General features: G+C 37.6%; 1 protein-coding gene across 1 annotated transcript in view; it reads left to right on the top strand.

Annotated features, from left to right (window-relative positions):
• Window positions 1-11,292, top strand: part of LOC111334515 (uncharacterized) — an 11,733-nt gene extending 441 nt beyond the window's left edge. The window contains exons 3-15 of the mRNA XM_088753994.1: window positions 1,047-1,112; window positions 1,198-1,255; window positions 2,150-2,227; window positions 2,894-2,994; window positions 3,911-4,007; window positions 5,118-5,186; window positions 5,902-5,991; window positions 6,513-6,570; window positions 7,237-7,355; window positions 9,294-9,378; window positions 9,737-9,779; window positions 10,416-10,483; window positions 10,843-11,292. Coding sequence (XP_088610120.1) covers window positions 1,047-1,112; window positions 1,198-1,255; window positions 2,150-2,227; window positions 2,894-2,994; window positions 3,911-4,007; window positions 5,118-5,186; window positions 5,902-5,991; window positions 6,513-6,570; window positions 7,237-7,355; window positions 9,294-9,378; window positions 9,737-9,779; window positions 10,416-10,483; window positions 10,843-11,048 — 1,138 coding nt within the window. The 3' untranslated portion in view covers window positions 11,049-11,292. The remainder of the gene's footprint in view (window positions 1-1,046; window positions 1,113-1,197; window positions 1,256-2,149; window positions 2,228-2,893; window positions 2,995-3,910; window positions 4,008-5,117; window positions 5,187-5,901; window positions 5,992-6,512; window positions 6,571-7,236; window positions 7,356-9,293; window positions 9,379-9,736; window positions 9,780-10,415; window positions 10,484-10,842) is intronic.
• The last annotated feature ends 1,391 nt before the right edge of the window (window positions 11,293-12,683 follow it).

The raw sequence follows: 12,683 nt of genomic DNA, 5'->3' as shown, positions 1-12,683 counted from the left end.
AACCGCAATCTTTGTTCTATAACGATGAAGTTTTGTAAGAGTTCTGCTGGTGAATTACTTTCCTTTTCAATATTTGGGGATATTTGACCTTCTATTTTGTGAAAAAAATGTCAGATCCATAATCTTCTGAACTTGAACTTGGTAGTAGGCAGGGTGCCCATTCCCCAGTATCAGTCACGCTCTAGTCAATCTTCAACGAGCGGCAAAAATAGACTTGCTCGTTTCCTCTAAGTCGGTGATCGAGAAGCCTCCACTCAACAAAATAAGCGAAAATTTTGTGATTCATGTCTAATAAGTTAATCCGAACTTCCCCCTCTCCCCACAAAAACACTGAAATTAGTGACCATTTTGTCAGGAGGTGAATGAGTTACATAACAATGGGAAAGAAATGGTTGCGTATAGCAAATTATCAGAAAATGCTGCTTCTGTTTCACATTACCTTGTTTTAGTTGTGTTTTTATTTTTTTCTTGAATCATCGCAATTTATTCGCTTTTGATTCCTCCACTCTATACAATTGTTTGCTCCATACAAATCCTTTTATTTCTACTGTTGTACAATGACGATATGATACAGTTGTACCAAGGGCTACCAGTAGTAGAAGTCTGGTTCAAATTCCAAGGCCCTTATCATATGAATGCCCCTCTTCCCCGACACAATGGCAACATGTGACATGGATAGGCATTGTAACTATGTGGCTATCTAAGATCATTCTGAAATTAATGAACTAATCAATAATCAATCAAAAAAATGAGCCTTCTGGCAAATGTCCTTAACAATATACAATACCTATTCAAGGCTGTGCTTAAAGAAAAATTGAAGGGAGCCTAGTGCTCTGAAACTGGGAATTCTAGGGTGCCCAGCTTATGCTTTTTATGAAAAAACTAAGTTCCGTAAGTTGCCCACGAGCAAAAGCCACCGGGCACTGCTAGACCACAGCCCTGCATATTTGCTTGAGATGATGATAAACTCTGGTTATAATTTACTATTTTAAAAAAGGATACTTGTAGTTAAAGTATGCTTTAATTTGTGTATTTTTTTGGGTCAGGGTTATGGAAAAGTATTATGCTGGAGAACTGATCTCAGATGAATTTCCCACCTTTCCTGAACGTGGGTAAGTTTTTAACTACTTAAAGTTTTAAATGAGGTCATTTTAGGTCAAAAGCGTTTCTCACAGTTGCTATCACTTTTGATTCCAGGCCCTTTTACAAAACTGTGAGGAAGCGTGTTAAGAACTACTTCAAGGAAACAAATCAGGTACAATTCATTGTGTCTTGAATAAATCTAGATGTGCATTGAAAGTTGAACTTGTTTTGAAAGTCTACAGAAAGATACGTTTTGTTTATTTACTTGTTCCTAAGGCTATCATCGTTTAAGTAAAGCAGGCTTCAGACACTTAAATTAACTGTGGATAGTCAACAAACAAAAACAAAAAGTCATCTTCTTGTATGGTAGTTGGTTTGAGTTGGTAAGTTGGCCACCTTATAAGGCTTTTTAACACTGGCATTTGAGTGCTAAGACTCAAAACATCAGCTTTAGCAACTCTTTGATGGCTATTAACATTTTATCGACTCAGTCTCTAAAACCCAATTATCTTGTAATGTACATGTACAGTGTATACCCCACGGATACACTTCAGTTTTGTTTGAAACTTACCCCACCCTTTATTCCTTATTTTAGTTGCCTTCCCTGGCTATTTAATAAGTAATCAATTGCAAAGATAACCTTGAAATTACCTAAATGACTCATTTATTACCCATAAATGTTGGGATGGAATATGAGAAAATGGCAATGATAACTTTTGACAGACAACATGTATGAAAAAAAAAAAGAAACAAAAAAAAAAATGGTTTCTAGTAACAAACATGAGAGTTATTAGACATTGCCAGAACATTACCCACCTCTGGTTGAACCTAGAAGGGCAAATTGAAAATTTTCCTTCTGGCCAGTGCCTTTGATTATTTGTCCTTATATAAAACAGGGAGCAGTTACTCAAGCCTGTTTCTAGAAAACTTTAAGACATAAAACTAGAAAAACTCAGGCAAGGAAAATGCTTTTAGCAAGGACAAGCTGGGTGTGAATTCAGCATCACTCCAAAATTGAGATTTTTTCATGTCAAAACCATGGTTGATTCCTAATACTGCTTGATAGGATCCTAAGTTCTCAGGGTGGATGTGGTTACGTTACATTGGAATCCCAGCTGTTCTACTTCTTTTGTGGAGTGCACAGGTTAGTTAAATTTTGAACACCAATGACAATTATCCTTGATGAACCCCTTAGTTTCTCCACAAGAATTACTTCATTTAAAAAAACCAAGCATTCAGTATTTTCCTTTGGCAAGAGTACCATATAACCCCATACATTAATTAAGCATTCAGACTAGTAGACTTTGTTTTTAAAGTTTTGTCATGAAAGACAAAGAAGTAGAATGCATAATTAATGTATGGGGTTATATGGTACTCTTTCCTTTTCCTATTTTTTCCCAGTGGAAGACATGGGTATGATTTCATAGTTATTATTATTGTAGAGATTGGGAATGTTTCTTTCCCTTCTCCCAGGTCTGTCTCACCCTCCCTTAACCCCTGTGCCCCAAAGAAACCTGTGAAACTCACACTCTTTCCCATGTTGTATTCCTCTCTGGCTTTGTGGTTAAGGAGAGAGCCTACTTTATGGTTATCTGCTAAAAACCTGCGCTTACCTGTTTATTCAGTACTGTACCAATCAACTAGAATGCAAGCAGTTGTGTGTTGAAATATGTCATAAGGAATCTTAGGGCACTCTATATTATGATAACTAGAAATAAAATCAGTGCATGTAGACTCATCCAATATAGACAAATACAGCTGTAACATTCGCAAACAGCCGGTTGTGTACTAATTTGGTCACTTTTACTAGATGTTCTGGCTGTCCCACAGTTTTTTCTTGTCTTGTATTGCTGCTGCTTTCATGGGATGGATGTGCGCTTTAATTGGACTGGTGAACAATCATGACTCCAGGTAATGTTTTGGGCCTGTAGCTCACACAATTAACAAATGGTAAACACCACAGTGTACACTATTGAGTTATGGATGCATGGGGGAGGTTGCTAAGCACGAAAGAAGCGTAAGAGTCGCTCGAGGCGATAGCCAAGAGCGACTCTAGCTTCTTGAGTGCTTAGCAAACCTCCCAAGTGCATCCATAACTCAATAGTGTACGCTGTGGTGTTTACCATTTGTTTTATAACATAACATTGATATATTGTAGCTAAAGATTTCCCTTTCATTTAACAAATCTTACGCGACCAGAAAAAACAAGCGTGCGCGGAAAAATAGTCTTTGCATTTGCTCACGTCAGCAGCGTACACCCATGGGCAAATGGGGGACGCTAAATTGACCAATCAGAGCGCGCGCTTTACTTTGGTTATGTTATAACACACTTTCATTCAGTTTTCACTATACCTTAACTGGTATATCTTTTGTGAAGAAGAGGAAGGCTGTCTCACTCACAAACGATTGCATATTCAGTACTACATGTAAGGGGCAACTGGGTAAACAATTCTCAAAGGGGGCAAGTTTCTTCAAAGAAACTGTGTTGCTGCATTGGTAGAGGGATTTACGAGATAAACTGGTTTTATCAACTGTGTTGACAGTGTGAATTGGTTACTCTAAGAGTTTCTGAAGCTGATATATTTTTTAAACAATTCTTTATTAACCAATTGCACGGGCCATCATAGTTGAATTCATTGCAGCATTGAATATGTCTACTGGTATTGGTAAGAAAATTTTGGGTGTTAAAATTAAAGTAATTTAAAGCAATTCAATATACATCAGAAAATTGGATAACAACCACATTAATTTTTGAAAAAATTGTGCATCTTTTGTTTTTCAACATGTTATTGTGTCAGCTGATAAATAATTGTTCTGAAACTTTTAGTCACTGTGCTGTGACCAGTCATCCTACACTCTGGAGAGTTGTTGGTCACGTTCATGACTTCTTAAATGGAGCATCGTTCTACATTTGGATTTATCAGGTCAGGTTTGATTTGTTATACTGTAAACACCAATGTATAGGCTGCAGCATTTTTCCCAAAATGTTTAGGGATGTGGCTTATCTACAAGAATCTATATGTAACCTCAGTTATTTATCGCGATTTTTACTCTTACCTTTATTTTAGAAGAACATCGATTGCTACCTATGCATGCAATACAAACTGTTCTCAGTAGGAGGATGTGACCTTCATATTTTTATCCAGACTGCCATCCACTTCAGATTATTTGACCATTCTTCAGAAAGTTTCAACTGTGGAAGTGGTCAAACATAGCTCCACAGTTGATTCATAGCATGATCTGAAACATAAAAATTACATAATTTATATACAGTTGTTTCTCGGTTACAAGGCACAGGGTTTTTTCAAGAAAATTCTCTCTTTGGGTGGAAAGTTAATGCTGAAAAAAGGGTGCGTCTTATAGCCAATTTTTTTTTGTGCAACTAAATCTTAAAGTCACAATTTTAGGAGAACTTACAGTTAAAAAGTCAAGAAAAGGACACTAATTGGTGGTCATTGACTGTTTTAGATCTAGTGGTTCGGAAATGAACATATATTTAATTATTTTTATTAAAAACTGGATCATTGGATAAGTGCAATTCAAGACTTTTTATTGGCTTAGCCATTATGGTGTATAAGCCAATATACCATAATCTACAAATAAGGTAAGCATACGTGTCAGCTTAAAATTAAAAGGGAGCTAAAAATTTAAGATTTGGTAAGATTAATGCCTAACATCTTGGGGGCATTTTTAATAAAACAATTATTCCACTCACACTCGGTGCTACACATCTCGTTGGCTATCTATCATCTCATATCCAAGGTGCACTCGTGGAATAATTGTTAAGTATATAATTACCGGTATATGTTGACGTTATAATTATATGTTAACATATTTTATTTATATGCTAACATCATTATATGTTAACACATACTTATATAATTATATGCTGATTTGGGAAAATAAAAAGACTACACTTTCATCCCTACAAGCCAGCTTCATGATTGCTCACTCTTCAGGGGACGTTCAGAGTAAGAAGCAGTAGTATTGTTATTATTATCGTCAAAACTGACTGACTATGAATCTATTTTCAGCATGTTTTTGGTCATCACCCTTACACTAACATTGATGGAATGGATCCTGATATTGTCACCTCTGAGGATGTAAGTTTGAAAAATGAAATGTATGTATTGAAGTGAATATGAGCCGTTGTGCTGTAACAAAAGAATTTCAGTAAAGATGCTTGTCTCGAGTGTGGGACAGAGAAAAAATTCTGAGTTTGAATTGATAAAGAATTGAACCTCAGATCTGAGAAATCAGAGCAAGGAATCTGAAGGTTTGATTCCTTGTTGCAACTCAGATGTTTTTTTGTCTCATGCTTGTGACATGACGGAAACAACATATTTCTACATTTCATAAGCTCAAAATTGATCATCTATCTGATCCTGTGTTCTCGAATGATTTTCAAATTATTATGTGCTGTCAGAGTGCTTTTCAACTGATAAGCGTAAAACAGCCACAAACCAAAGTTATCAAAACAACCAATCAGAAGAAAGGAAAATTCCCTGAAGAGCCAACTGAGGTCTCAAAGTCCTAAAAAAAAAAGCACAACTTCAAAAGCGCGGGAAAAGGCGGATGACCAAGTCGTAATTGGTTTTAGTTTTGCTTCTGATTGGTTAAGAGAGTGGCGCAAGTTTTCTGAACCAATCACAGAGCAAAGTGAAGCTGAACCAGTTCAATCCAAGATAACTGTCGACACACAATTCAAAGTTGCTCTAATGTAACGTACCATTGTATTTATCGATTGAAGTGTGCTTATAAAAATCTAACTAAAGTCTGATTCAATGAAGCTACATCATGTTTCGTGTCGTTTGTCAGGATGATGATATTAGACGGATTAAATGGACTCAAAAGTGGGTACCTCGTTACGTGTATCAACATGTCTATGTGCCTCTTGTTTACTGTTTGGTAAGTTTTGGACAATAATATCATAACACTTACTTGCTTAAAACCAAAAAAATATCTCACACGAGTAAGTGAATTTTATGCAGCGTGTTACAAGGTTTTTCTGCCCTGAGAAATGCCATGACTGCACACGTGTTTGATATATCGCCAATCAGCTGCTGACACGTCAATCGTCTTTCGCGCCACTCTGTCAGGTTGATGAAAGAATGGCAAAACGTTTCTTTTTAGTATAGGCCTATCTATGGAGTTAATATAATGAACAAAAAAAATCGTGGCTGTGTTTAGGAATGGAGTTTCTCTTCTCTTGTTGAACTTGACATCGCACTCGTTCGCTGAACTCACTCATGAGATATCGAATCGAAAGTTTATGTCTACGTAATGTATTATTCTCTGTTTTCTTTACCGTTACAAAACTTTTTTAACTAAAGTAATTTCGTCAATTTGCATTTGAAGAATGACAAATGTTTCTTGCCTCATCCCTTACAATACGTGTGGCAAATTTTGTTGTTAATGCATTTCCACAGCTTGGTCTCAAGACAAGGATCCAGGATATTACCATATTATTCTTTACAAAGAAAAATGGTGAGTTTAAGGGTTTGACTACTAACCCTTTAACTTCCATAAGTGACCAAGACAGAGTTTCTCCTTACAATATCAATACAATATCCAGCAGACAAGTGATGAGAATAAAGAAAAAGGGGATAACTAGTTGATCCAATACCAAATTCTCCAAACTAACATCATAAGAATTGTATGACAGACAGTTAGGAGAATTACTAATGAGATCTTGGGAGTGAAAGAGTCAAAAGTGTTATCCACTGGTTTGAAACCTAATTACTGCTTATGGCCACACTTTGCCTTGAATTTGTGAAATTTGTCTAATTAATTTCATTATTCAGTTCATCCAAAGAAGTACATGTATTTTGACTATGTAATGATAAATTTGCTTAGTTTTTATATTTTAGTACTTCATAGCACAGGTGTCTCTGTAATGCTTTCTTCAGTTTTAGCTGCTGTACCCTCGACTGGTTATCCGAGAACACTGCGATTAATTTTTAGTTTTGCATCTGATTCGTGGTAAAGGCGGTCGTTAGGGTCCCACCGAAAACATACACAGTACTGTGCATTACGTTCTTAACTCCAACAGCTTCAAAATGCTAAATTGACAACAACTTCGTGCTTTGGATCATTTCAATGACATACCTTTAACGGCTTGTAACAAATTTACTTTTAATGTTTGCCTCTTAGGTGTTATTCGAATAAATCCTCCATCCAGTTCCCAGTTAACTGTATTTATTAGCGGCAAGCTGTTCTTCCTTCTGTACAGAGTGATAATTCCTTGTTTTTTGCTCTCAATTTGGAAAGTGGTAAGTTGGATATAACCTTACCTTCCTTTAATAACCTACCTCTGTCTGTTAATTTAGTATATTTGACTTTTTAAAGCCATACCAAGCAATTTTGAGAGAGGCGCGCTTCATCACAACGTTTTTTGCTAGATTTTCGTAGAACCCAAATAAAAGTAAACACGACGACTAATCACAATAGCGCTAAATAACACGTGGAACCAACGAGATTACAGAGTGAACGCCCGTAAGCGCGGGAAAACGAAAGTGATTAAGTAATCTGATTGGTTTAGAGGTTGGGGCCGTTTTTGTGTCACCAATTACAGTGCATAGTAAAGCAGAGCTAGCCTGCTGCAATTCACGAACTTCTATCCCATACCTTGTTATACATACCTGCCACCTGCCCGGAGACCTGGTACAAGCAGGCGAAATGATGATTGATTCTTACTTGAGTTGATCACAAATTAAAAAGATCGCGATCCATTTACTTCCTTAGTGCATTGTAAACTCTTCCCCGAAATCAGTGTGGGGTTAACCAATAGAATCCATGTTACCATGCGTTTGTTCAGTAAAGGATCACTGATAACGTCAAAATGTGCTATGAATAAAGATTAGTACAAGAGGCATAGCTGAGTGTGTTACTGGTCTTCTCACCATGTTATGGCGTCTTCTGTGCCTTATTACTAACCGCCTCCCGGTTTGCTAAATGGATAGAGCGCTGGACTGTTGTGCGAGAGGTCGAGGGTTCAAGCCCCGGCCGGACCAACACTCAAGGTCTTAAAATAATTGATAAGAATATGCTACCTTCCTATAACATAAAGAAATGGTTAGATATTCTAGTCTTCTCGGATAGGGACGAATAAATGGAGGTCCCGTCTCCTACAGGGTTAGGGGTAGGAGACGTTAATTTCTCACGCACGAGGTTACTGTGTGATGGATGTCCTCCCCTGGGGTGGGATGGGTGGGATTTAATGGGTGGACTACTTGCGTGGATCGCATATGTTCCGTTCTAGTCCTACTCTACTGCAGCAATGCAGTGAAAATGGTTAGAAACAAACCCACGGCAACATGGATTCTATTTATTTTACATGATAAATAATGCAGGGCTCAAAATTTTAAAAAATTCTAAGTCGCCTTTTGGCGACTATCAGAGAAAAAATGGTCGCCAAGTGCAAAAATGCAGTCGCCAGATAGTACAAGAACAGAAATCAGATTAGAGCCTTATTCAATTGCCGTTGTTGTTCGACTTCTGGTGGATTGTGGCTGCGATTGTGGGGTAGACCGAAATACTCGATCTTGAATGACTTAAAACATGAAAACACAAAAGTAGAACTCCGAAAGACTTAGGCATGACAGTCTTACCTTAAGCAGTAAGCGAAAAAAGTAATAAGAACATTTCAGGGCTACTTTAGCGAGGAAAATATGTCACATCGCATGCAAGAAATCGTACGATACGAAGGCATCAAACATTTTCCAAACATGGCGGATAGGCATTTAGTACCAGACCTCCTGTTTTCAACGGATTAATTTTAAATTCAGAAGCTTTTCAACAAAATATTGCGCCCGCGATCACCATGAAGAAGCCACTGTAATATGTCGTCTCGGAAGACGTAATTTGAAAGCCATTTCAAGATTTAGCCTAAAAGTAAACAGACTTAATTTGCATTTCCTTCGGCAGAAAAGCAGAAACGCAGAAACGAGACTTAAGAAATTTTTCTCATCTACAATCTTTTATTTATCAGAGGAAGTTAGTTTAGTCGCCAAAGTGGCGACTAAACTCTAACTTTTATTCGCCAAGTTAAGAGTTTTAGTCGCATTGGCGACCGTATCGGTCGCAATTTCGAGCCCTGTAATGTATTTAAAATACCGTCATCTTTGCGTCTTTCCTCCAATATATCATAACCAAGAACCAATCAAAATACATGTTCAGTTTACCTTAATATTTAACAATTGTTTTTACAGATCGTGCTCTTTATCATCGCGGACATGGTTGCTAGCTATTGGTTAGCGCTAACCTTCCAAGCATCCCACGTAGTGAGCGAGGTAGGTGTAGTTGACTTTTCATTTCGTAAACGGTGGAATCAACAGCAAAATTCCTTCAACAAAGCAAAGGAGACTAAGCTTAAATGCGCTAACTTTTAATGCACTTGCCAGTCTGATTACACATTACGGCTGGGCCTTTATTGTAGAAAAGATTCTCGACGTTTTCTTTTTTTGGCAACAATGGTTAGAAATGCTATTAAAAGCATTATCTAACTTTGTGTAAGCGGATGATGACTGATCTAAGACGTAGGAAGGCGTTACATTTGTATTTGCTTGTTGTCTGTTTCACGTGCTTGGTTGCCTAGTACATCGTGTTTTTAAGGTTATTCAGATATCTTTGTACCTCGATATCTTGCAGGTAGATTGGGTTGAGCCAGGAAAGGATGGAAAAATGACCGAAGACTGGTAGGGTTGCCACAGTTCAGTTTCTTGGGATTTATTTAATGTTTTAAACCTGAATTTCAAAAGGAAATAAAGAGTCAATACGAAGACTGTCTCTGATTTTGGATTAAAAACAGTCGTCTTAGAATACCGAGCAAGGGTTTCAATGCTGTTGTTCACAGGTTTCTTATGACCACTGAACGGTCATAGAAATATATTGAATCAAGTCTCGATCAGATATGGAATGGTATAAAGCCTTACAAGCGGTTGTTGACCGCCGGTAACAAATTTTGTGCTTTTTTTTTTTGGCATATTTCCCTCAGATTTCAAATTGTGCGCTGTTTATTCTATGTACAGCGGTACGTCCCTGTAGGAGCTACATAATGGGTTTCCTCTTGCACTTAGTACCAGACAAATCGTGGACAATGCTATGCCATTTCGGGATCACAGATACATACATGAAGGTTACAGTAATGGTTAGCTATTAAGAGAGAAAAAAATGAAAAAGGTCCAACTGAAATTATGAACACATAGTTTTGCAGAATATCTATCTATGCAATGCGTGCTTATGCTCTCTTACAGGAATGGATGCATCATTTTCCGGGATCTAGTTTGTTGCTAAATGTTTTTTTTCTATGTTATTTAATTTCTTTTCTTCAGGGCTGAGCTGCAGATACAGACAACGCAAGACTATGCAACTGACAGCTGGTTTTTCAACGTGTTCACAGGTTTGGATGCATTTCTTAGTTATCTCATCTCCAAACATTTCGAAAAAGCACTGCGTTTTTAACACTCATCTGTTTAGAATCAAATTCATTGATTACCCAGCGAAAATTTGCTGAGCATTAGCACCCCCTCGTTTATTTAACGTTCCTAAGCCGTAGGCAGTTTCTCTCGACCGATTCAGAGACGAAGAAGGAAAAGTTGCGATTTTTGAGTTGACTGCTTTTAAGTGCTATTTCTAATCTGGTGATAAGGTCGAATTCCACCTTAATGTTTGGATAAGTTACTGAAAGTTTTCCCTTCAAACAAGGAAAAGAAACACATGTACAGGTAGTTATAGATTATGTATTTACCATCTTCGCAGGGGCCTTGAACCATCAGACTACACACCATCTGTTCCCAGGCGTGAGTCAGATATACTATCCACAGATTACTCCCATCGTCCGTGAAACGTGCAAGGAGTTTGGGGTGAGATACAATTACAAGGAGACATTCTTCCAGGCGCTTGGTTCGCATATCAACCATCTCAAGACATTGGGGCAGGAAAGAGAAAAACCACAATTTGCTTGATCCAGGAAGGACTGATTTTGACGATGACCACTTGAAAGAGAGTGGAATGGAATCCTTAGAAATTTCAAGAGTTGCACTATTGTCTTTGCTTTTACCGAATTCGTCTTATAGGGAAGTTGTTGCCGTCCTTTTTTCCCAAACTCAACATTCCTTTCCATAATATCATTCAAGCCAGCTAACCTTTTTGTAGAAATTTAGGAACAAAACTCACTTAGATTCATTGCTGTTAAATTTGTCACCTAGAGATGAACCGGCAAACTGGCTCTGTATCTTAAGGGGAAGTTCTCTGGGACTTGTTCAGGGAATTGACAAACCGAGCCACCTTTCTCTTCGAGGGAGGGGTAGAAAAGAGGTGGCCATAAGCTTCTACATCTTAAAAAAACGCGTTTTGGCCAATTTTTTTGCCCGCCCTCAGCACCGGTTAAAGTGGCTTATCACAGTTTAAATCCCTTGTGCTTTAAGAATGAGTTAGTGCTATCATTTTCTCACTACAAGTTTCCATAGCAACTTTTAGGCCTTCAAAAAATCCTCAATTGTTTTATCCCCGACGTTTTGCAGATTTGAAAAAAGGACATCTAACTGGGGCTATAATGAAAGAGCTATGAAGGAAATTTTACCGTTCTATAATCCTACCAAATGATATCTCGCTGCCGAGTTAATGAGTAATTTCAGGAAAATTGTACTAAGTAATGAACACCGAACACTGCAAAAGTCATTGCCTTCCAAGCAGGTGTGATGAAGAAAGTACATGTTACCACAGAGAACCGTTAGGGTAGACACATCAGTAGAAGACAAATGTAAGAGGATAACTACGTGTGTAAGCTATTTTCGTTTGTGTTTGTTTTCGATCTGTCCGCTGCTGTTTCATAATAGGCTTGACTTAAACGCTGGAGAAAGGAAGAATTAAGTCGATGATGTATGCTAAGAGTTTGCAGTCAATTACGGTGAGATGTTTGGAATTCTCTACCGTGTGTAAACTTAGTAACAGGAACTCGAATGAAAAAATTCTAGTTCTGAGACACATTGGTAAAGAGCTTATGTTAAAAGTTTCATAAATAAAGGGGGATGAGTTTCTAAAGAAACTGAGGTGCTACGTTGGCGGGGGAGTGTATCGAGATAATTTAGTTTTATCAACTGATTTGATAAATGTAAATAGAGTCCGTCCACTGCTGTCTCGTAGGTTTGCCTTAAGGTTTGAATGAGGTAGAAAATAAAAATGTAATTTTATGCAAAAAGGTTGAAGTGTTTTGGCTTGGTGTTAAGAATCCTGTAGTTTAGTTTGTGCGGCGTGCGCACCGCTTTGCGACGCCACGTGTTTATACTTGTCACGAAATCTAGTCATTAAGTTTACTTCCTACCCTCACAGACCGAAAAACTCGTTTTTTTTTTTTGGAGTAGATTGAAGTTAGACATTTTAACTAACGTTTACAGAAAAAAAATTAAAAATCTCAAAAAGCGTCCGACTTATTTAGAAAAACGTATTTTCAAATAAAAGTTAATAAATCAGGAAGGTGTCATAATCTTGTAAATGGCGAACCCCCCGGGGAATGTTCGCGGCAATTTCATATCGTTTCAATATTTTGTTTATCTCGCGCACTTGACAAAATTCACACGTGGAAGTTATCTGCTCGTGGA

This window comes from Stylophora pistillata, chromosome 3 (genome assembly GCF_964205215.1).
Source record: "Stylophora pistillata chromosome 3, jaStyPist1.2, whole genome shotgun sequence".
NCBI lineage: Eukaryota > Metazoa > Cnidaria > Anthozoa > Scleractinia > Pocilloporidae > Stylophora > Stylophora pistillata.
The sequence above is the reverse complement of the archived record's forward strand: the minus strand, read 5'-3'. Positions and strand labels throughout refer to the sequence as shown.